The sequence below is a fragment of the Corvus hawaiiensis genome, chromosome 6 (assembly GCF_020740725.1).
Source record: "Corvus hawaiiensis isolate bCorHaw1 chromosome 6, bCorHaw1.pri.cur, whole genome shotgun sequence".
Classification (NCBI taxonomy): domain Eukaryota; kingdom Metazoa; phylum Chordata; class Aves; order Passeriformes; family Corvidae; genus Corvus; species Corvus hawaiiensis.
In genome coordinates this window covers 46,859,256-46,880,804 of record NC_063218.1, presented here as the reverse complement: position 1 = coordinate 46,880,804, position 21,549 = coordinate 46,859,256, and the positions used below count along the sequence as shown (strand labels likewise).

The window sequence follows — 21,549 nt, the reverse complement described above, 5'->3', positions numbered from 1 at the left end:
GGGACAAAATTAGTTTTTCTCTCTCCTGTCACTTTGAACAATCCATGAAGAGTTTTTTAAAGTTGTTAAAATCCTCTTCTAAAACTTGGGTAAGGCAATACAGCTAAGGTCAAGGAGAAGCGTAAGGAGTAAGCTTTCTGTTTTCTCCTTGTTTACAGAGATATTGTAAGGATGGGGTGCAGCAGAATTCCATCCTATGAAAGACAAGGGAATAAACAAAAGTAGACTAAAGCAAGTAAAACACAACAGAGAAGCCCAGATATTTAATCCCTCACCAAAATGAACCCCATGATTCTGGCTGAGGACATACTGAAACAGTAGAAAGATGGTGACTCTATTTTGATTGATATTTAAGGATTTAGTGTGTAGTTATTCCAAACTTTACCAAGTAGAAATTTCCAAACAAACAGCATCCAAGTACACTTTTCAGGGGCCCGTATCTATCTGATCTTACCACAGAGACTCTCCTTCATGCTCTGCAGCCATCTCCCTTTAGTGCAGCTTTCCATACAGACAGGGATTTATTTCTTTTTATATTCCAGATAGCACTTTTGTTTACTGCACTTTATTTGCCATCCTATTGTTCCCCTTGTGCAGCAATAACTGTTTCTGGCCACCCATCTTGAACAGGTGTGATAAATAAAGCATTTCACACACAAGTGACATCAGTGCAGATCCCAAGGAAAACACAACTCCAAATGAGGTGTTGTCATGGACAGGTGGGTGATGCACAAGCAGAAGTCCCTGCATCTTCTTACCTGTGGCAGAGTGAGGCCACAAGAGTTAATACTTCCTGCCCATAGAAAGAATAAGAAAAAGGGATGAAACAGAACCAGAACTCCCCACAGTGCAACACTATGCAACAGCATGAAAAATTAGGAATATTTGGTACAATTTAAAAAGAGAGGATAACAGGGTTACTCTGTCTGGGAGATGCTATCTGACTTCAGTGATGTTATTTCACTCAGAGATCATGAAATGACTGGCTGGTTGCTAAACAAGTTTTACCTGTTTCAGAATAACTACCCTCATCACTTTGAGCTGCATGGGTATTTCTGTGACTTTCTCATTTATTTTTCATATATAAATAATGAATAAGAATTTATGAGAATAAGAATATTAAATAAGCTGACTGTAATGCATTTTAAATAAACCTGCTACTTCTTTTTTTAGATCTAAATTAAATGCATAGTAAGCACCTCTCAAATGCTTGTGGCTAAATTTACCACTGGGAACTTAATGGGTGTGCTGATGAAACATTTACGTGCACCTGTTTTGGCCATAAAGTGAAAAAATGTGCACATCCAATACATTCAGCTTAACATCCAGCCTCTCCTCTGCCATGATGCTTGCTTAATATGTCCAAATGAAAGACTAAATGGGGAAAACTGGAAAGCTTCAAAGTCTGGACTTCTTTTAAAAAAAACCCAACATTTTCAGACACTGTTTAGGCCACCACCTATGAGCTGAAATTTATAAAGTTCTGCCATTCACATTTCAATTCTGTTTCAATAAATGCCATTATAAAGTTTTCAGACTAGTAATAAAAAAGCTATTAATGTGTTTCCTCCACACTAATCAATTCAATATGGGGATCGTGATGTTAACACTACTTTACATTACCACCTTCATAATTTCTCATTCTTCCAATATATAAAATAAACAAAAGGTTTTTGGATTCCTTATAGATTCATTTTTATCTCAAAGTGAAAGCTGTGTGAGATTTGTGGCTTCAGACTCATAGCTGGTGATAAGCTTCTCCTTCCTTCCTCTTCTCAAACTAAATATATAAAGAGACTTTAACAAAATTAATTGCAGCATTCACTGTTCATGAATTTCTATGCTTGTGTAATTCATTTCCTTGCAGATAGCGAAGCAAAAGGGGATTCTCTTGCTGCCAAGGTTACAGGATTCATGAGTCAGGCCTGCTCAGGACTAATGGGGAATAAGTAAAGAATCCCCCTCATCACTCCTTTCACTGGGGGCAAGCTTTTAATCGCTTTAAATTAGTCAGGGCCATGGGACTGCGTTCCTTAGGATACAGGGACAGACAGAACAAATGCTGCCAGGAAAATCATGAACAGCCATTTCTGCCACAATATGTGTAATGTTTAGTAATAAACATGACTCCCAGCTTGAGGACCAATCATATTCATATTCATCTCTAGCAAAGTATAAAGCCCCTCAATCCCTTCATCAGCAACTCCAGTCTTTGGCTCAGGTATGATGCGGGAAAGGCAAAGCAGCCTGTGCTCCCTGAGAAAAAGGCAGCAGCATAAAACCTTCCCTTTCCGCCACCTAATCCCACTGCCCAGAGCTGCTGACTAGAGAGGTCAGAAAAGGGGACTCATCCCTGATTAGGACCATTAATGAAGCCCATGTAGGTGAGGTGAAGCCACAGAGCACTGCGGGGTCAATCTGGTGCAGATCAACAAACTCACCTTCAGGTGCTGCATACACTTATGAGAAATAGCTGTATTTGCAGGAAAAGACCTACAGAGCCACCCTTCCCAAATCCTAAAGCCCTTCCTGTACATTCTGAGACAATCCAGGTCTGAGGCATACTGGTACATCCAGAAAGCAATGAGCATTTCCTGAGTTTTCCTGGATTTTTAAGTTAGAGAGTGGAAGGACAATTTAATTTCCTACTTCATAAAATGCAATCCATCTTTCATTCCCCACTCACTGTTATAAAAATCTGCAGAGATAAAAGACTTGTTTAATTTATTTTTCCATTTCATCTTGAAATGGATGACCAGTTAAGCTGCCAGTTCCTGATAAAACAAAGGACGTGATCCAAACCTACAAGTTTACTAATATGAACGCATTTTTACCCTCCATGTACAACCCTGTCCCAAAGGGAATATGAGAGGCTCAGCACTGTGGTCAGAGGACACAAAAAAGAGAATGTTAAGATTCATTCTTACTTGGGGAATTCTTCCCTTGTGAAGTGAGTTGCTGCAGTGGGCAGCGCCCTGAACCACAACCCACCACTGTACTGCTGTTCGGGGTCACTCCACCTCAGAGATGGCTTGCAGACATGAAAGGGATTCAGGGCACTCCACATCCCAGCATTTTCATGAACTCTCAAAATTCAAGCATCCCTGAATTATCTCGAAACGGGTCAACAAGGGAGAGACACCCAAATCACTCTTAGCTTAAAACCACATTTTTATTATGTAGGATGTACTTAAGCATCTGCCAAATATAATTTTCCTTTAGCATTAATTTTTCTCTTTACCACACTCCACCACCATCACTTAAAAGAGCACCTAAAAATTGCTTAAAAACAACCTCTGTAATAAGTGTCAAATGCTTGCCTACTTGACTCCACTTAAATCTGCTCGATTAGAACAGAAGTTATCAGCATGCAACCTAAAATTCCCATTGGGAAATTGTTTCAAGGACTGAAGGTGAAGCTATGGGCAAGGTCAGAATTGACATGGGGACCTCTCAAAGTCCTCTTCTCTTGGAAGGTCAGAGCAACCAGGGCACTGCAAGCTTTCGGAGATCAGAAACTTGATCCTCTTAATTCACACAATTTAAATTGTGGATTCATGGTGCTAAGCTGAGCAAGGCAAACAGTCTTTGAGGAGAAAGAGAATAATTCTGTGACTGAAGAAACATGCTTCAAGTAGTGCATCTCATCAGCTGTGTTTCTCAGTGCCTAAATATGCCACTTTTCAAAAGAAAATCTATATAGAACAGGACTACTCAATACTCTTCTGATAAATTAATCTCCCCTAGAAAATTTCATATGGAAAAATATTGAGAAAGAGTAATACGGGAACCCTTGAATTTAATATGCTACAAAAAAAAAAAAGGGGGGGGGAGATTAATGAGATGTATCAACTCTAAACATAAAAGCTGTGGGATAGATGAGGACTTACCAAGTGACCCTTACAAGCTACACCACCACATGGCATCCTGCTGGGGCCAGAAAAAATTCCACACACAGTCTGTGAAACAGTGGTTTAAAATATGTTGCTCATCTGCACTGAAACTGCTTCACAGCACATGTGAAAAAGGTTCATTTGTCCACTTCTAAACCTGGCTTTTGGCATCTACCTGATACACAGGACATAGCAGGGAGCACACACAGGCAAATCCATACCAGGACATGCCACATGTCACTTGGAAGTGTCACTCCAGCCTCACAGGGAAGACTAAAGCCGTCCCAGGCACACAGCAAACAGATCTACTCCAAATGGCCAGCTACACCAGCAGAACATTGCTCAAAACCTGCCTGGTTTTGAGGAATGGGTGGAGGAAGGCCTTTGGATCAGAAAAGTATCTCATATCTATTTCTACATCAAGAAGAGAGTATAGTTTTGCATCTCAGAGCCTGATCCAATCTCCTCAAAGAGCTACGCAGTAATGTTGACAGTTCTGAGGTATCTATGGAGTGTGCAAAGAGCTGCCCTGGATCAGAAGCAAGGAGCCTGAGGAACCCAGAATCTGACTCCTATGGAATCTGCATGGTTCCACTAACTATGGGAAAGCAAAAAGCCACATTCTCCATTTTACCATACATAGCACTAGCTGATACTTAGGGGATGAATACAAAAATAGAACCATAACCAGTCACAAAATCTAATAAACAAGCATTAAATCCTCAAAAAGTCCATCTTGAGGTGGAATGAAGCATCTCCCTGCTGCCTCCTTAGCAGTTTGATATCAAGCATATTCCAGGAATTCGAAGTATTTTTAAAAAGTAATTCCAAGTAAATGACAGTCAAAGCTTAATTGGAAAAGCAGTCATTTCAGTAAGTATCACTGAGAAAAAGCTTAAAGTTGCATGTTCAATTTTAACTCAAATATCCTCCTTTTGTTTAATCACTTCAAACCTACGGTATGCACCAGTGGGAGCATTTTGTTATTTGAAAGCTTTTGCCATTATATGCCTTCCACAAATTACTATAAAGCCAAAACAAATGAAGTCAATGGTTGGTAGATATGCAGATTTCAGATACACTCAATTTCCTTAATTTTTATGAAAAGTGGTGACTAGTTGCGGCAGATGCCCAAAATTAATACCCAGAATGAAACAAAAAGGCTGAAATGGGAATGTTAACAGATAAATATTTCATTTGCTCCAGAATATGTAGTGCCCTGGCAGGCAGTACTTAGGAGGCTGTTTTGCCAGCACAGTGATTGAAAGCTCTGAACAAGAAATGCCAATACCATGCAAGACAAGAGAGGACTCTGTCCCACAAGAGGATGGAGAGAAGTTCTTGAACACTGGAAGAAAGCAAATACCACTCCTGTCTTCAACATAGGCAATCGGGAAGATCCAGAACCTATGGGCTTGTCATTCTCATCTCAGTCCCTGGGAAGGAGATAGAGCAACTGATCCTGGAAACCTTTTCCACACTCATGAAGGACAGGAAGATGACTGGGAGCAGTCGGAATGGGTTTACAAGGGGTAAATCCTGCTTAACTAAGGTGACAGTTTTCCAAAATATGGCAACCAGCTCAGTGGATGTTGCTTACCTTGCTTTTATACAGCTTTTGACACCTGTAGCTCTGCAGAGAAAGGCCTTGGGGAAATTGTGGACATTAAGTTGACTGTGAGCCAGAAATGCACTCCTGTAGCAAACAAGGCCACTGTGAGAGTGGTCCGACACTGCAACAGGTTTCCCAGAGAGACTGTGGAGCCTCCATCTGTGGAGGTAGTCAAAACCCAACTGGACACAGCCCTGGGCACCCTGCTCTCACTGTTCCTGCTTGAAGAGGGGCTTGGACTACCAGAGCTCAAGAAGTCCCTTCTAAACAACAGTTCTGCAATTCCATACCCTAGCATGGGTGCTGCATAGTTAGTCACTGAGAACATGGATGCAAAAGCCAAGTTGCCATAATAGAGATTAGGAAATTAACATCCAGAGGAATCTATATCTCATTAATTACATTTCTTTCGGAAATGTGTCATCTTTCTGCAGCCAAAATTCAACCAATTTCTTAGCAGGCAACAGCATCCCACACACTCTGCATCACAAGATTAAGACATTATTCTTGAGAACAAAGTGCCCCAATCATTGCAGCTGCCAGGCAGTGGCATCTCCTACAGCACTGGAATACATCATTGCACACACTCAAGTGAGCATTATTTGGATCACTAAGTTAAGAAGTGGGAAAGAGATTTAAAAATACTAAAATTAAGGATAATAGCTTCATGAAAGACAACAGGCAGCTCCCACTGACTTCACTTAGGCCAGGATTTTACCATACAGAAAGGGGTGACTTGTGCATCCATTCTGTGCTGACACCTGATACTGCACTGTGCAGATAAACTCCTAGAAGGCTTGAAATGGATATGGCAAAACTGTGATATCCAGCAGCAGTTCCAGCGTCCTAGTCTTACTCATCTAATCACCTCTCACTGCAGCTCTCACATGCAAACTGACACCTCCATGAATAGAGCTGAAAGAGAGAAAACTTAAGGCAGGCAGTGGGAGAAGCAATCCTCAGTGTTCAGTGCTCTCAGTGATAACAACAGTCATTATGAAAGAGCTGTCCCTGCCATCTGTACATAAATCGGTGTCAAAGCCAGCAGCAGCCAGGCTTCCATCGGAACACCCAGCCCTGGGAAACCACATCTGGCTGCTGAATGGTCACCTGCAGTGGTGCCAGCAGCAAGGGCATGCTGCTGACATTTACTTAAATATCAGTCCCACTTCAACACACTTCAAGGTATGCAGCACATCCTCCCCATTTTCTTCACAGTCCTCAAAAGAAAAGAATTATTTTTTTCCTCTCAAGCTGACTGACCTTGAAAAAAACATTTCTTCTCTTTGTTTGCACAGATCCAGCTGTTTTTGTGCCACCTACAATGCATTCCCTATTCATGGAGAAAAAGGTAGACCTGAAATAAATCTACAGGACATTTCCTTGTGAGTCCTTGTCGCATAGAGAGAAATGTTGATTCTCTTCACAGCTCTTAAATATCCCTTCAAACATTTTGATTAATTCAAATCTTGTTGCAACTCCTTTGGTCCTGAATTGTTAAAAGAAAAACGAGATGTCTTGTGCGAAAAATCTGACAAACATCTCGTTCTTAATCAAAATCTCACATGCTTTGTGGCTTTCTACTTTCATTATATCTCTAGATAAAGACTTCTAGTAGTTCCTCAAATATCTTCAATGATCTTTTGTATCTTTTCCATTTTGCTTCATTTACATAATTTACCAATTTAACATGCAATTCAGTTTGCACTTCAATATGCCCTTCAAGGTGACCTCTGAAAAGGTTCCCTAAATGCTGAGGTTAGGACTTTGTCAACAGAGGCAACATCAGCACTGCTGAAGGAGATGACATGTCTTGTTCTGCTTTCCTGTGGTTCAGAGGCAAGGTGCAGATGGCAAAAACGTCTGGGAGAACAACATCATCCTTGGATTATGGCAGTAAAGCACAAAACAGAGAAAGCAAGAAAATAAAAACATATACTGATGTATAATAATTCAATACTCTACGACAGAAATCAACTCATTAAGAAATTGTATCAAAGACAATTAGTAGCAGGAGCAGGGGGGTGAATGGGTTTCGACAAGAACAACCTCTCTGAAAATTCTCTGTTCTCAGGGACGCCTTCCCTGCGATTTAAAGGCATAGAAGAGGGTACACAAAATTACTGCAGTACAACAAAGTGAATTAAGATTGTGCCATAGTTAAAACAATTTTTGCACAAGCCTCACTCACTGGTAATGCCAGGACACTAAAGCAGAATTGTTTTATATTACCATCATCCAAATTATCAGAGGCACTGTACATGTCAAGTAAGAAATGTGTGCACTCAGAAAATGTAAAATAAAGCTCTCACTCTGCTCCCTTGTCAAGACATATCCCTTTACACAAAATCTACTCTATCTTCCAGCTCAGTCACTTCCTACTGTCAAGTCAATCACATTTTGTTGCACATAGATTCAGGGAGCCCAAGATCCCAAATGATTAAGGATTGTTAATTCATATTAAAAATTATTCCAGCAAGCAGGCATCAATGACCACTGGTTGCTAAACACCATTGATTATGCTGGTTTTTTAAGTCTGGGGAATATATTTCCAAAGGTACAATGGCTCGTGTCTAGCAAGTTGCTGAACCTCCTTCCTGTGTCTGAACTTCACAGCAAGAATTCAACCCACAAATTTATCAACGGAAAAGATAACACCATCTTGCAGTGCAGCAATATTTCCAATGAGAAGCCTTGGACAGATCAGGGAGTTTGGGTAATACTGTCCCTGAGCATGATTTGTGGCCTTGAAGGGTCACTCAACACACTCCACCCTTAAGAGAACCAAGAACTGGTAATGGTTTGGAGCTGCAGATCAACAGATCCTTGTCTCAACCAGTTCACTGCAGACCATTGCTGAGTTAAATCAAAGGAAGGAGTTTAAAAAACCTCAGCTGCAAATTATGCCTAATAAAGTGATCAACCTAGCTCATCATTCTTCAACTGCAGCTGACAAATCCAAGACAAGGACTATATGCTACTGGCCTGCTTACAGTCTGATAACACAAAATATCATCTTCCCCTCTCTTTTTCTAATACGTAAAAAATGTTAAGCATTTAGTTTACTGTCATTTTCTAGTGTTGCCTGAAATATACTGTGACACATCAAAAATGTTCATAGAATGAATAAAAAATGTGCTGTCTGCTTCAATATACTACCTCAGTCATCCCTCAGCATTTGATGTTGCCTGTATTTAAATGCCTAAAGCTGCCTTAATTATTTATTTTATCACTTTTCTAAACCATTCTTTTCTCCTTCTGCTATTCTTCTCTTTGTCAAATAAAATTGTAGAAAACGAGTGCCAGCAGTTAGGAGATGCAAGCTGGGGGTCAGTCACCAGCTAAAGCTGATGTTGATGAGGCGTGTGTAAGCCAGGGCCTCTCACTTTACTTCTGTCAGTACTCAACACTGGCATGCACTCAGTTCCAGATCCACCCAGATGCTGAAATGGCTTCTTATGTGACCACAGCTAAGTCAAAACTGAGTAAAAACTGGTCTTGTGGAACAGGAAGGTCCCACTCCATTCACTCAGACACGAGGGCAGTACGTATTTCCTGAGACACACTGCACCCTCAGGATTTAGCATTTCACATCACTTCTCCCAGTCAGCAACAGCAGAGCTGAACTACTCACCTCCTATAACACCCTTTAAGGGGATGAATGGAAAGCACACAGACATGCAAAGTATTTAATAACCACCACTACTGTATTCCAGAGTCTTCCTTGGGAGAGGCTGGTTGAAGACCTGCACCACTTACATTTTTTCTACTATGAAACCTGAAACTTGAGGTATGGGAAACAGATAATCGTAAAAGTGCTCCACAACAAAGACATAATTTGACATGCTCCTGAGATCATGAGCTAACCTGTAATTAGATTGCAAACTAGCAAGAAGGAGGCCAAATTACATATCTTTCTGCTGCAGACTAACTGATACATTACCAAGTATTTATCAGGAAACTCTTAGACAAATTTAGTGATGTAAGGAAATAAAAGATAGATCTGGCTGGCTTTAAGCCAGGCACAAATGGCAGCAACAGCTGTGTTCAATTCACCCATACAGATCTGGGAACTAATATCCCAGTTAGCTAGGCTGGGGGTTAGAACTGGATTTCTCCTGAGAAAAAAGAACTATTCCAAACTGTGCAGCAGGACACTACGGAAAATACTGAACTTGCTGCAAAACGAGCAAAAATCCATACTGCCGAGGTTGAGACACCGACCTGCATCTTCATTTCTGAACTCAGCCAACATAGGAAGACAGGAGGCACAAAGAGCTGGCAGGCTGCTGCATTATCTGATCTTTACAAAGAGTACTTGTGTTAGGCATGGAGCTTAATTTAGGAGAGTTTGATTTTCCTTTCCCTGCACCCATTCCCCTGCTAACGTTTTATTCAAGGAATCAATTAGGCCTTGATCAACCATTGATCAAGAGTTCCCAATGGGAAGCCCTAATGCACTTTATCTGCAGCTATTGTTCCTAAATACACCTATTTCTGAGCATGCACTTAATTCTTTTCATCAATACTGTGCTATCCTTCAACAAGCCTGTTAATAACATTTTGGAAGTGCACTTTCAGTGAAATCCTACTTAGACAAATGAATTAGTGAAACTACTGGGATTTCCTTTGTGTGTTTGGTTTTTCCAATTGCACAGGCAAATAGATTCCGTGCCCCTCACCTCCTCCTGCCTATAAAAGGTTAAAGTGATGTGCTGGAGTTCAAGACACAAAACAGAAAGATGTTCAGAGCAAATGGAAAAAGCTAAACAATACTGCTTTTAAGAAAACATTCATTATTTTTCACTGAATTCCTTATGGAATGAAAGATGTGATGCCTCTTTACACACTCCACAAATTTTCACTGTCATTAGCATTTTCCTAGCAATATTTCTTTTAGAGACCCATAAGGTGCAGATCAACTTTAACAAGACTTGAGCATACGATGAAATCAGTCACATGGGTTCAAGCGTGCACTTAGGTTCTGTGCTGAACAGGGAGAGATTTAAACCTATGCCTGACTGCCGAGCTAAATCGGCTATAATTAAATTCTTTTGATGAAATTTCTGCAACTCCCTATTGTGGGACACCAGTACTGAAATGCTAATAAACTAGTTAAAATTAAGCTTATTACCAAGTAAAATAAACCACAGAGACACTTCTGTCTTTTCTTATTTTATATCACCATTTATATAACATTATTTTGCATTAGAGAAATAAAATACTTGACCAGCGCTAACACATCAGACTCTCAGAGCAGTAATTGCAGTGCATCACCATCCAGGAGGCAATCTGTAGATTCCTCCACATCTGCCTGCAGTGCTACTCCTGTTGATCCTGAGAAACAGGTTTTAGCTGCGTCAGCACCTAATGCAAAACCCAGATTCCAGAACACTGCCAGAGAGCTGGTACATGCCAGGAACTGCTTGATTGGTGGACTCGATAATCTTAAAGGTCTTTTAGAGACAAACCAAACGGAACCTTAACTGGAAAATAAAGCATTAACACAAAGGCTGCTCAGGAACTGCTACATACATATGCCAGGACTTGCACATCCCCACAGAAATACCAGAGGGAGTTCAAATTGGCCTTGTCCTCTAGAAAGCCTTCTCTGCGTGCTGACAAGTATGCACACTACCCACACAGATTCGGTCCTGAAATGATCCCAGCCTTGCACAGCAGCAGGAACAGCCTTGTTCACAGTGGCAAAGGAGGATACAGGCACCCAATAATTCTACCACCACTCAAGAGTTCCAACAGTAAGAAGGGGCTGGTGTAGGCAAAGTCAAATGCTGATGGAGAAACATTGCTAGAAAAGGGCCATCTGACTGAACAGTGGTGTGGCGACCACTCTGTCAGTTCTGCAGGATTTTCCACGGCCTGTTGTTTTCCAGTAAATTAAGACCACCTCTGAACTGCATACAGTTTGGGTGATCTTGTCTCTTCACTTTAGGCTCCGTTCCTCCACTTTCAGCAATGTTAGCATGTCCTGTGTGTGTGTTTTGGACAGCCCTGTGGGCTGTGCTGACTGGGAACATGAGGCACTTCATTACCCAAGGAGACATTACTGCTGCACTGTCAAAGGCAAACATGGAAAACTTTTAAGCTCTCTTGACAGAAGCTCAGTGAGAACAAGTTTCTGCAGCAGACTTGAACTAAACTTTTTATATGAATAATTCCATCGGTTTTCTGAGAATCCCTCCCTCACACCAGCGAGCAGCTCAGCAGGATCAGATAATTTCTGTGACCAACTGTACATGAGTGCAGCGGGTGGAAAAGATTCTGTTTTTCCATTTTCTAAAGTCAAATGTGTAAGAGGTTGTGAGGACTGAGCTGTACTTGAAATCATATCCACTAAGTTCCAACCTGCTATCCTTGTATGGGAGGAGGCAAAATATCAATCAGGAATTAAAACAATTTTTAATTTCTTTTCAAAAACAAAAGCAAGAAATGCATCTATCTACAGACCACATTTTTTTACAAGACAGCAGCAAAAGCTATAGAGGAGCAGCATATAAAACAAGATCATTTTCACACATTTCATGAAAAACAGAAGTAGCCATTATTTTTCAATCCTCTGTGGGCTATTCTGTGGGCCATTTTCAACACAGCTAAGCAGGCATGGAATTTAGGCTGTAATTTTCACAGGGACCCAAGCGAGTTAATGGCCTAATCTTTATTGAAAATTCTCATCTTAACTTCAAGTTGCCAATAGCAGTAACTGCTCCCATAATCAAATATCATAGTCAGTGATTCTTCAGTGCTTTTGTTCCTTCCTGGCTTATGTTACTCAGTTTGACATTTAAAAAGAAAAAAAACCCAAACCAAAACAAAAAAACAACAACCAAAAAACCCCCCAACAAAACACCCCACTCCAAAAAAAAAACCCCAAAAAAACCAACCACACATGACGGTGCTTTAGTTATGTTCTTTCATTTGTGGGCATTACATAGGTCTGCCTGTAAATCATATAAAATGCAGACATCTACTGAAAAACTCACCTATTACAGCTGCAAAAAAGTAAATATGGACTTTTCTTTTTCTATGCTGCCAGAAGAATCATCAAATGAAAAATAAATACAGATGCTAAAACCAGGAGGATTATACAAGTTAGAACTGGTACAAGACTATGCATTTTATTAGCATAATTTACATTCTAGCAGGATCCAATCTGGTGTTGAGAAATATGAGTATCCAATCTCTGACAGGATAGGGCTCTGCTGCTTTCTCCTTATCACAATAAAATTAAGGTTAACCCTCTCAGTACTCCGTGGATGTGTTATAAATACAGAGAGTCTCATATAGAGATGTCAATCTTACAGAAATATCAAATGCTGCTCTGTATTGATGGAACCAAAATAAAACATACTAAAGAGCAAATTCCTCTTATAGATAGGCAGCCATGCACACAACCATCCACATGACTCCAGAAATGTCCCTGGAGTTTGGACCACTACAAATGGGGGCATAAATGTAGCCTGAAAAAGTACTGCACCCAAGACGATAACAACCTGCCTCAGTTTTCATAATCACACAAACTCCATTCAATGCCCACATCTCCTGGGCTGGTACTTCTGACATCAAAAAATTAAAAGCCACATTTTAGGAACTTTTATATGAATGTGTGCAAATGTCAACAGGAGTTTCCAAGTCCCTCAGGTGCTCACGTTGAGCTGAAGACAGCCTATGAACCAGTCCCTCTGCTGCTTTGGCAACAGCCAGGACAAAATAAAAGGGCTATCGGTTTTTCCATACAACCATCCTACAGGAACGCATTCCACCACAGCCCACATTCACATTTGCAGAAGTCAAGTTTTGTACTTTGCAACACAACTAGTCAGGACAGTTGGAGGAATAGAGAACAAGGTGTGAGCACAGGCCCTGCCAAGGAGTTCTACAGTACAGTTCCAAGAAACAAGGCACTACTACTTTTCCTCCCTACACTCTGGATTTCTGAGCTTTCTCCAAGTCCCTCTCTCTTCACAGTATCACACTGCATAGCCAGCTCAGAGAAAGAGTTTTGAACTTCAGGGCAGCATTTATCTCATGAGATCAAGATAAACCTTTATCCATCAAGAAAAGAAAAGATGACATCCTAGGGCATGAGATCAGGTTGGCTGCTTAAAAGCTCAGAGAAGCTGCTACCAAGTCACTAGAATGAGAGGCAGAGGCATTTTTTGGGCTTCTCCCAAGCTGATGAACGAGAATAGGTCAGTTGAGGCTGTTGGGACTCCCCATTTATGTCCACAGCTCCACACCCCTCCACAGTAAGGGAATAAAAAGCCCTATGCCAAAAGCCTGTCTGTGAACGGTTGTAAAGAACTGTTGCCATGATGCTTTTTAGTAACTAACACAGTACTAAAGCAACAGTCCCAGCAATGGATCCAGAGAGACTGCTTCACCACCTGGGAGGGAGCCCACGCAGCGTGCCCACAAACACATGGATACACACCCACCCTGTGGCTGGTACTGCTCAAAGTGACAATCTGCAGAGTCCTCTTCTGCTTTCGCACACAAAACTAACCTTCCTTTCTTCTGATGGACAAGTGTCAGTGTAGAATGTTCCTTCACTGATTTTCCAAGGATCTATATTAACTGAATTACTGTGGTGGACTTGTTTGGGTTTGCTACTTTCCCATACGTGTGGCAATATTGTTTATCACATCGGGAAAGCCAGCACACAAACTCTAAACATGCTGTATGAAAATATTAGTTTTAGGCTGCTGCTGCTGTTTTATTTATTCTGCAGTAGGCAGGACTGCAAGTGTAACACAAACTATTGATTTCCTCAGTATAAGATTTAAACTCATACAGGAACATTAAGAGACTCAAATTTGATCATCTGCAATACAGAGACTACAGCAATTTGTTAACTCAGTAAAACTGCACTTGAACTGGAGCCCATATTTTAGACTCTGTTTTGATCTTACAGACAACTGCACGGTACTACCTCCTGCAGTATGTGAGTCAGAGGAAAGTTAATTTCCTGATCTCTTTATTAAGAATCAATAAAAACCACTGCAAACCAACAGGCTGAAGGAGGAAGGGAATCCTTCCTGGTACTTTTTCACTGTTGTTACCTCTGAAGAGTGAGGACAAACACTCTCTGTGACACACCTGTCAACCTAACAGCACTGACAACTCTATGAATAAAAATACTTAATTGTTTTTTTTCTTTCCTCCATACCCACACATTTACTGATCTATCAGCCTCAACACCAGCCAACAACATGAGTTCTACAAGATGATGACTTGGAACATAAGACCCATTTATTTTATAAACCTAATCAGAAACATTTTCATGTATTTCTTCTGTGTTCAGGACAGGTCTTTCCTTTAAGTCTGCCATTATTTTAGAAACAACTGTAATCACTCTTTGTAAGATCTCCTAAGCAGAGAATCTCTTTCCTTTCCCAAACTGAATCTAGGTTGTCTCTATAATCCCTCTTCACAACAGCTCTTTTCCACCCTTCTAGCACTTCTAATCGCTTCTGTAACCAAAACTCAACATTATATTGACAGTGAGGCAAGTCTGTTATACAATGACATGATAATATTTTCTAACTGATTTTCTTTCTTAATATAACCAAATGTTGTGTTTGGGTTTTGGAGGCCCACTGCATATTAAGTAGATGCCTTTAGTCCTGTATGATGTGTAGATCTTTCTCCCAAGAGCTGACAAGTAATTCAGAATCCAGTAATGCATACAAGTAATTTTAAATTGTCCCTTCTACTGTAATTACCTGGCAAGTTAATTCCACGTTCCAGCTACAGAACACTGTCTGGGAACCTAGCTCTTTAAAGTCCTTCAGAACTGCACCTGACAATCACTCACTTATATGACTAATACATAATCACTCACTTATGTCATTAATATACTACTCATTATATTAATTAATAATTTATTTATTAATGAACACAGTGGTGGTGTTGGTTTGGTTTTTCTATTTTTTTTGCTATTGCCTTCCCATTCCAGAAGAAAGTGTTTACCACTCATGTACCTGACAAATGTTAATTCATGGTAAAATTTTGCAACCTTCCCTGTAATTTTCAAGTTCCCTTAGTCTTCAGATGTAAGGGACTTTTAATTTTGATTGGAAGCAGGTGGCACACAATTATGCCCTTGCTTTGGAGTTATTCATTTAAGATTTTTTGAAAGAAAAATTATTTTAAGGATAAATATAATTCAGATAGGCAATATTGCCCTTACAACAGAAGGAACAATAGTCAAACGTAAGTAAAATGTGAAAGCACAAACAAAAGCTGTGTTTATTGAACTTTCATGCATTTACTTTGGCTTTCCACTAGGCTCTAAGTACCCATGTGCTGCAAGGAGCAATGTGGAAAGATAATGAATTTTATGCCTCTGCCTGTGCAGAGTACATTTCCTTTTTAACAATATCAATGTGGCTCTTAAACCATAACCACATTTTTTAAAATCCTATTCACTCTGATGGGTATCTCTTCCTACATGCTCCTAGTAAGGCTTGTTGGCTTCTTTGCTTTTTTTGTGGGGGGTTTTGGTGTTTGTGGGGTTTTTTGTGGGGTTTTTTGTTTCTTTTTTTTGTTGTTGTTAATGACAGATGCACTTGGCAGTATCTGTGACCTTGAGTCGTACACTTGAGCAAGCAAGACAGCCCAGTCCTGCCAGGCCGTTTATGCATTCTGAGAGAGCTCCTTCTGAGAGGAGTGTCTCAAAGAAGACAGAAGCATGATGTGCATACCAAGCCAAGTGCTTCATGGTTTATTTATAGGAAAAAGGGGCATATAAATTTGCTGAAGGGGAAAGAAAAATGAAGAATTTGACTTACCTTGTCGGTGTAGACGAAGAACAGAATCACAACAGTGAGCTCCAACAGAAATATAATTAACAGCATGATAAAAAACTGTCAAGAGAAGAAAGGACAGGGGATAAAACAAAAGCAAAAGCCATCAACATTATTTCAGCTTTTTCTGGATGCACAGTAAGTACATTCAGCAGATCATGCAGAATGGGAAGTGGGAGTCATACAGGCAGCAGGATACAAAGCTGCTGCAACTGAAAAAGCAGGTGAAGGACTAGGAAACACCACAGTGCCTGGGCACAGGCAGGGCTCATTCATAGCACTGGTTTCAGCAGAACAGCCTAAAACCCCACAAAGAGCAAGCCAGTGCTCTCTTTGACAGCAAACCTTGAGGAGTCTTCCCATGCTGGGTTCTTTCCTTTTTCCCCACTGGGTATTAGTGATGATATCCAATGATATCTGTGAAATCCACAGCTTAACTTCCCACAGCAAGAGAAGGTAGCCTGGGCCAAACATCATGAAGTCATAGCTCTTTTCAAGGGTAGTTGTGGGATCAAGGGGAAGTGAAAGGTGCACCAAGTTAGCTTTACAAGCAGTTCCAGAGAGCTACACAAATCACCCAGGAGTTTCAGCTGAAAGGGGCTGATTTGTACTGAAGACATCAAAGTAAAGTTGGCCCACCTCTCTCTCTCCTCATAAGCCATGGAACCGCCTAAAACCCAGGAGTCAAAAGTTTGAAGGGCTGGATAAAAAACTTCTAACACAGGGATTTCAGGCAGATACTCTAAAGCCCTCAGCTCTGATTGACTTCAGTGAGAGGAACTGTTGGCAATGCCAGACACTTCTGGGAAACCACATCCTCTGCATTTTGGTACAATGCTGGATGGGTCTGCAGCAGCATCAACACAGCACCTGCAGACTTTCGAGTGAGTGCTATCAGAGCATTAAATGAAACTCAGTTTTGCATAGATAGGTAAAGGAGAGAGTAATTTTGGAAACTTTTTAGGCTCAGGGAAAGGTCCAGCTCCCTATAACACAAAATTCACACACTTAGCAGCCTGTAAGCCTGGAATTCTAATACTTAGCAACACAGACTTAATTGGAAACCCATCCCCAAGAGAAAAAAAGCAGTTACTGTCTCTTCAACCACAAGGCTGCAAACCTATGAAAGTTTAATAGCTACTAAGCCTTTATCAGAATTTCTGCACTGCCTGGTAAGCCAAAACCAAACCTTTGAACCCATGGATTTATGTGACTGAATGGAGAGCAAGAAGTCACGAAGGGGAAAATACTTTTCTTCCCTGGTACAACTACTGTGTCTACAAAAGTCATTGCATTTTGCCCCACGAATCTTAAATTATTTATTTTCAAATTTTCATCACCAGTATTTTTACACCTGCCTGACCCTAACACTGGATCCTATTACTGCCCACTTTTGAATCCCAGAACTCATTTATGCCTGTGATCCAAGCTGATTTCCATATCATTACCATCCAACACTGACCTTCTGTATGGCTTTGCAAACCCATCTTGGTGCAGCTTGCTTATTTTTTACAATTTCAGCCTGCTGCATAGCATTAACTGGAATAGGACAAAGCATATCCCTCTTTGCAAAGATCCATGGACACTTTGCTCTATCCATCTGGCTGTAGAATACTTTTTTGCTCATCCGTAAAAGCATCGCTTTTCCAAAACGTGCACATGAACATCATTTTCTCCCTATGAAATTCCCTGGCATAGACAGGATTGCATGAGACAATTTCTAGAACAAAGGAGAAAGACTGTTTGTTACCCATTATATACAGTGATCAGCATTTCCTACTACAGGATCTCAGTTTCATCAGCTTATCATTTTGCCAAACCTTAATTGTGTGTGCTTATATATTCTGTGCTTGTTTTTGTTGAAAGGATAAAAGCTTTTGGAAGAATGTCAAAAATAGCACTCCAATTACTTCTAAGAATGAAGCAGGGCAAAGTATACAATTCTTCCCAGGTTAAATTTCTGGTGCTTTAATTTGAAATCCTCTCATACTGTTTAGAGCAGGGACCTGACACAGGGCAGCTCCATTTCAGGCACTGAAATTTCAGCCTTTTGTCTTACCCAGCTACGAGTGGATGTTTGTGGGAAAGTTATTAGCTTTCAAGAGGCTGCATTTCACACATCATAGAGATGAAGAGGGCTCAGCAGCTAAAACCTTCAAATCATACACCCAACATGCTCAAACGCAACCAGAAAACGCACAAACCACCCCACAGATCTTTTCTGCTCCTGTGGTGCCTTTCTGCCATCTCCCCAAAGCAAATAACCTCCAGTCCCACTTCACAACACATGACCTGGAACACCACGGTATGTCCAGGAACTGGAATAAAACTTAGGGATCTGCTTTTTCTGCGCTCTCAAGAAAGCTTTTTATCCCTTCTCTGCATGCAGCAGCATGGAGAGAGTACAGATGAAGCCAGGGAGTGACTGCAGGAGAAAGGCAACCCTAAGTAAGAACATTTTTAACAGCAGATGGGGAATGATTTGGCTTAGGATATGATCTGGCTACAAGTTTTAGAAAAAGTGGACCTACAAGCAGCAGACGATCCACGCGGGAGACACAGGGGGCAGGGGACACCTGTGCACATGGATACCCAGGAAAAATGAGGCCTTTGAGAAGATGGTGGCCTGGGGAGGATCCCATGCTGGAGCCATGGCAGAAAAAAAAGGAGAAAGAAAGAAAAAATGGTTTAAAAAGGAAAGTGCCCTGCACTGACCCCCAGTACTGTATGGGAGTATGGGAGTGGCAAGGGGGAAGGAAAGGTATCTGGAGGGAAGTGGAGGTGTTTTCTCAAGCATGTCATTATTTCTCAATTCTAGGATCACTAATTAAAATTCTATCTTAATTAGCAACAAATTAAGTGAAATTTCATGTCTCAAGAGTATTTTCCTCTGTAACACCAACTCTGCTAAAAGCTCCCATCTTCAGACTGGAGCAGGGAGCTGCTGTTGCCAGCTGTGCCAGTGTCCACTAGCAGAAGGAGGCTGGACCTTCTGGTGAGACCATGATGGTGCTCCTGCCTTCCTCAGGTCATACTAGAGAAATAGGTATGACACTGCCATCAGAAAAGATGCTAAAATTGTGGTGTCAAGCACTCAAGATTTAGGAAATATCAGAATAAAAACCCTCTCAGTGATGGTTATGTATCATGTTTAAGTCCTTCCCGGCATAGACTGAGAGGGTCCTCCAAACTGGGAATTTGGTTTCATGCACTGCAGATCTTGGAAGTCATACAGTGAACCAAAACGAACATACATTGTTCAGAAATTCAAAACCTAGATAAACAGGATTATGCTTTATCTCCATAGAAAAATAGTTTGGTTTTATATAAAATATCTAACTCTATCTTTTCTTTTACATTTGCATCCATTGACAGGGCCCACATGGTTATATCACAGATAACTAACAAGTATGAGGAATCCCCACATGTGCAGACAGTAGAGACCTTTGCTGTATCTTTTATTACAAACGCTAATTAAGTGAGATCAACCTCAATGTGGAGGCTTCAAACTCATCACCTGGTAAAAGCTACAAGCACTTCGATGTCAGCTCATCTGTCATGCTGCCTCTCTAAAGAAGGGCTGTACCTGAACCCAAACCAACACCTTGGAAAGCAGAAATCAAGGCTTCAGCCTGTGCTGGCTGCAAAGCAAGGCCTGCACACCAGAGCACATCCTGTGACTCAGCAGGCTGAAGTGCATGCGTGGACACATGCACAACCTGCTCCTCTATTCCACAGCAGCTTCCAACAACAGTTCATTTTCAGTTCCATCCTCAGTATCATCCTAAAGGGAACGATGCCCGATCTAGGGCCAGACCCAGCTTGGCATATACCATTCAAATTTAGAAAGAAGAAACATGAACTCACTGAAGACTCACAGCGCCTAAACCCCCACCACGCCTGCTGGAAACTCTCAGAGTTCCTTTCCAATTGAGTTCTCTCACTGTGGTGATAAATACAGAGAGGAATAAAACTGAGTTTTGTTTGGTTCACAGGGGCTGTAGGCTGTTGGTATAATAAAGATTTATGCATGGAGAAACTACAATCCCAAAGCAAAGCATTCATGTGAAACTCCATAAAAAAAGATTAATCTGACCTTGTACAGAGAAATGCTTCACCATACTACTTGTCAAACAGTGGGATGCAACCCAGCAGAGGTTCAGTGGAGAGGTCCCTAATGCTCAGCTTTTCATAAATTACACCTGAAATAACCCGACAGAAATTTTGATGAGGAGGGAGGTGACACCCTTCTGTCTACCACTGCTGATTTCCAACCCTTAGGAAAAGTAAGGCTAGTTTCTCAGCAGCTATCTTCAGATTCTACAAAGCCTTTGACTTTCCCATAGATTCTCATTAAAGGAGTATGGAAAAGGAAGTATGCAATTGCTATCAAGCCCACCTCATGGACATGCACCGCCCTCCTGCTGTCAGAGAGAGAAAAGCCTGCAAGAGGAGAGGAGGTCCCAACTTTCAACTTCATCCCCATCGGATCTGTACCAGGCTTTTGACCCACTCCTTCCAGTTTTGTTCAGCCTGTTAATATCAGTTGGAGAATCAAGAACTGTAGCCTATGTGCATCACTTAAAGCACATTTCCATTGCTCCTCACCCAGGCACAGAACAACAAGTTAATTGTATTTCCCTTCCAAACAAACAGGGTTCCCTGGTTTCTCAGATGCTATAGACACTTGGTTCTCTGCATGATGACTGACATCACAAACTAATACACTGGATGGGGCCTTCTGCTTTCCCCACCGCCTCTCCTTCCCAAATCTTCTCAATAGCTGGGTCATGTTGCCCAAATTGCCCATCCCTCCATGTCAGGAGTAGCTTCTCTCAGTCTCCCAAAGACAAAAGTGGCACAATACAATGAAAAACCAATGTGTAATTGTTTTGTTAGCCTCCTAACATTTTGCCGTGAGACCAAACATGATATAACCGATGGCAAAATTGCAACTGCTGTGTTTACACTGCTTGCTGAAGAACGCTTTTAGTTTGATGGGGGGCTGTCTCAGAAAAGGACAGTAGGATCTCAGTGTGCCAGACCTGTTTCTTGCAAAGTATTATTCAAATCCTCTCCAACAAACATGAAAGTAGTAGGAAGACCCAAGACCCAGCTGTTTCTTTGGAATAGTGACACATTCCAAAACAATTTTAAAGTCCATGGCCTAGCAAATATATTGTTTACACCAAAGTGCATACAAATTAGCACAACCTTC

The 21,549-nt window shown here is 41.1% G+C and overlaps 1 protein-coding gene across 6 annotated transcripts in view; it reads right to left on the bottom strand.

Annotated features, from left to right (window-relative positions):
- The window catches only part of TSPAN4 (tetraspanin 4), a 436,626-nt gene that overhangs the window by 37,769 nt on the left and 377,308 nt on the right, over positions 1 to 21,549 (bottom strand). For 5 of the 6 annotated variants that reach the window (XM_048305953.1, XM_048305952.1, XM_048305951.1 and 2 more), the window contains one exon: positions 16,317 to 16,391. The exons of the other annotated variant lie outside the window; for it this stretch is intronic. In XM_048305953.1, coding sequence (XP_048161910.1) covers positions 16,317 to 16,391 — 75 coding nt within the window. The remainder of the gene's footprint in view (positions 1 to 16,316; positions 16,392 to 21,549) is intronic. 6 annotated transcript variants of the gene reach the window in all.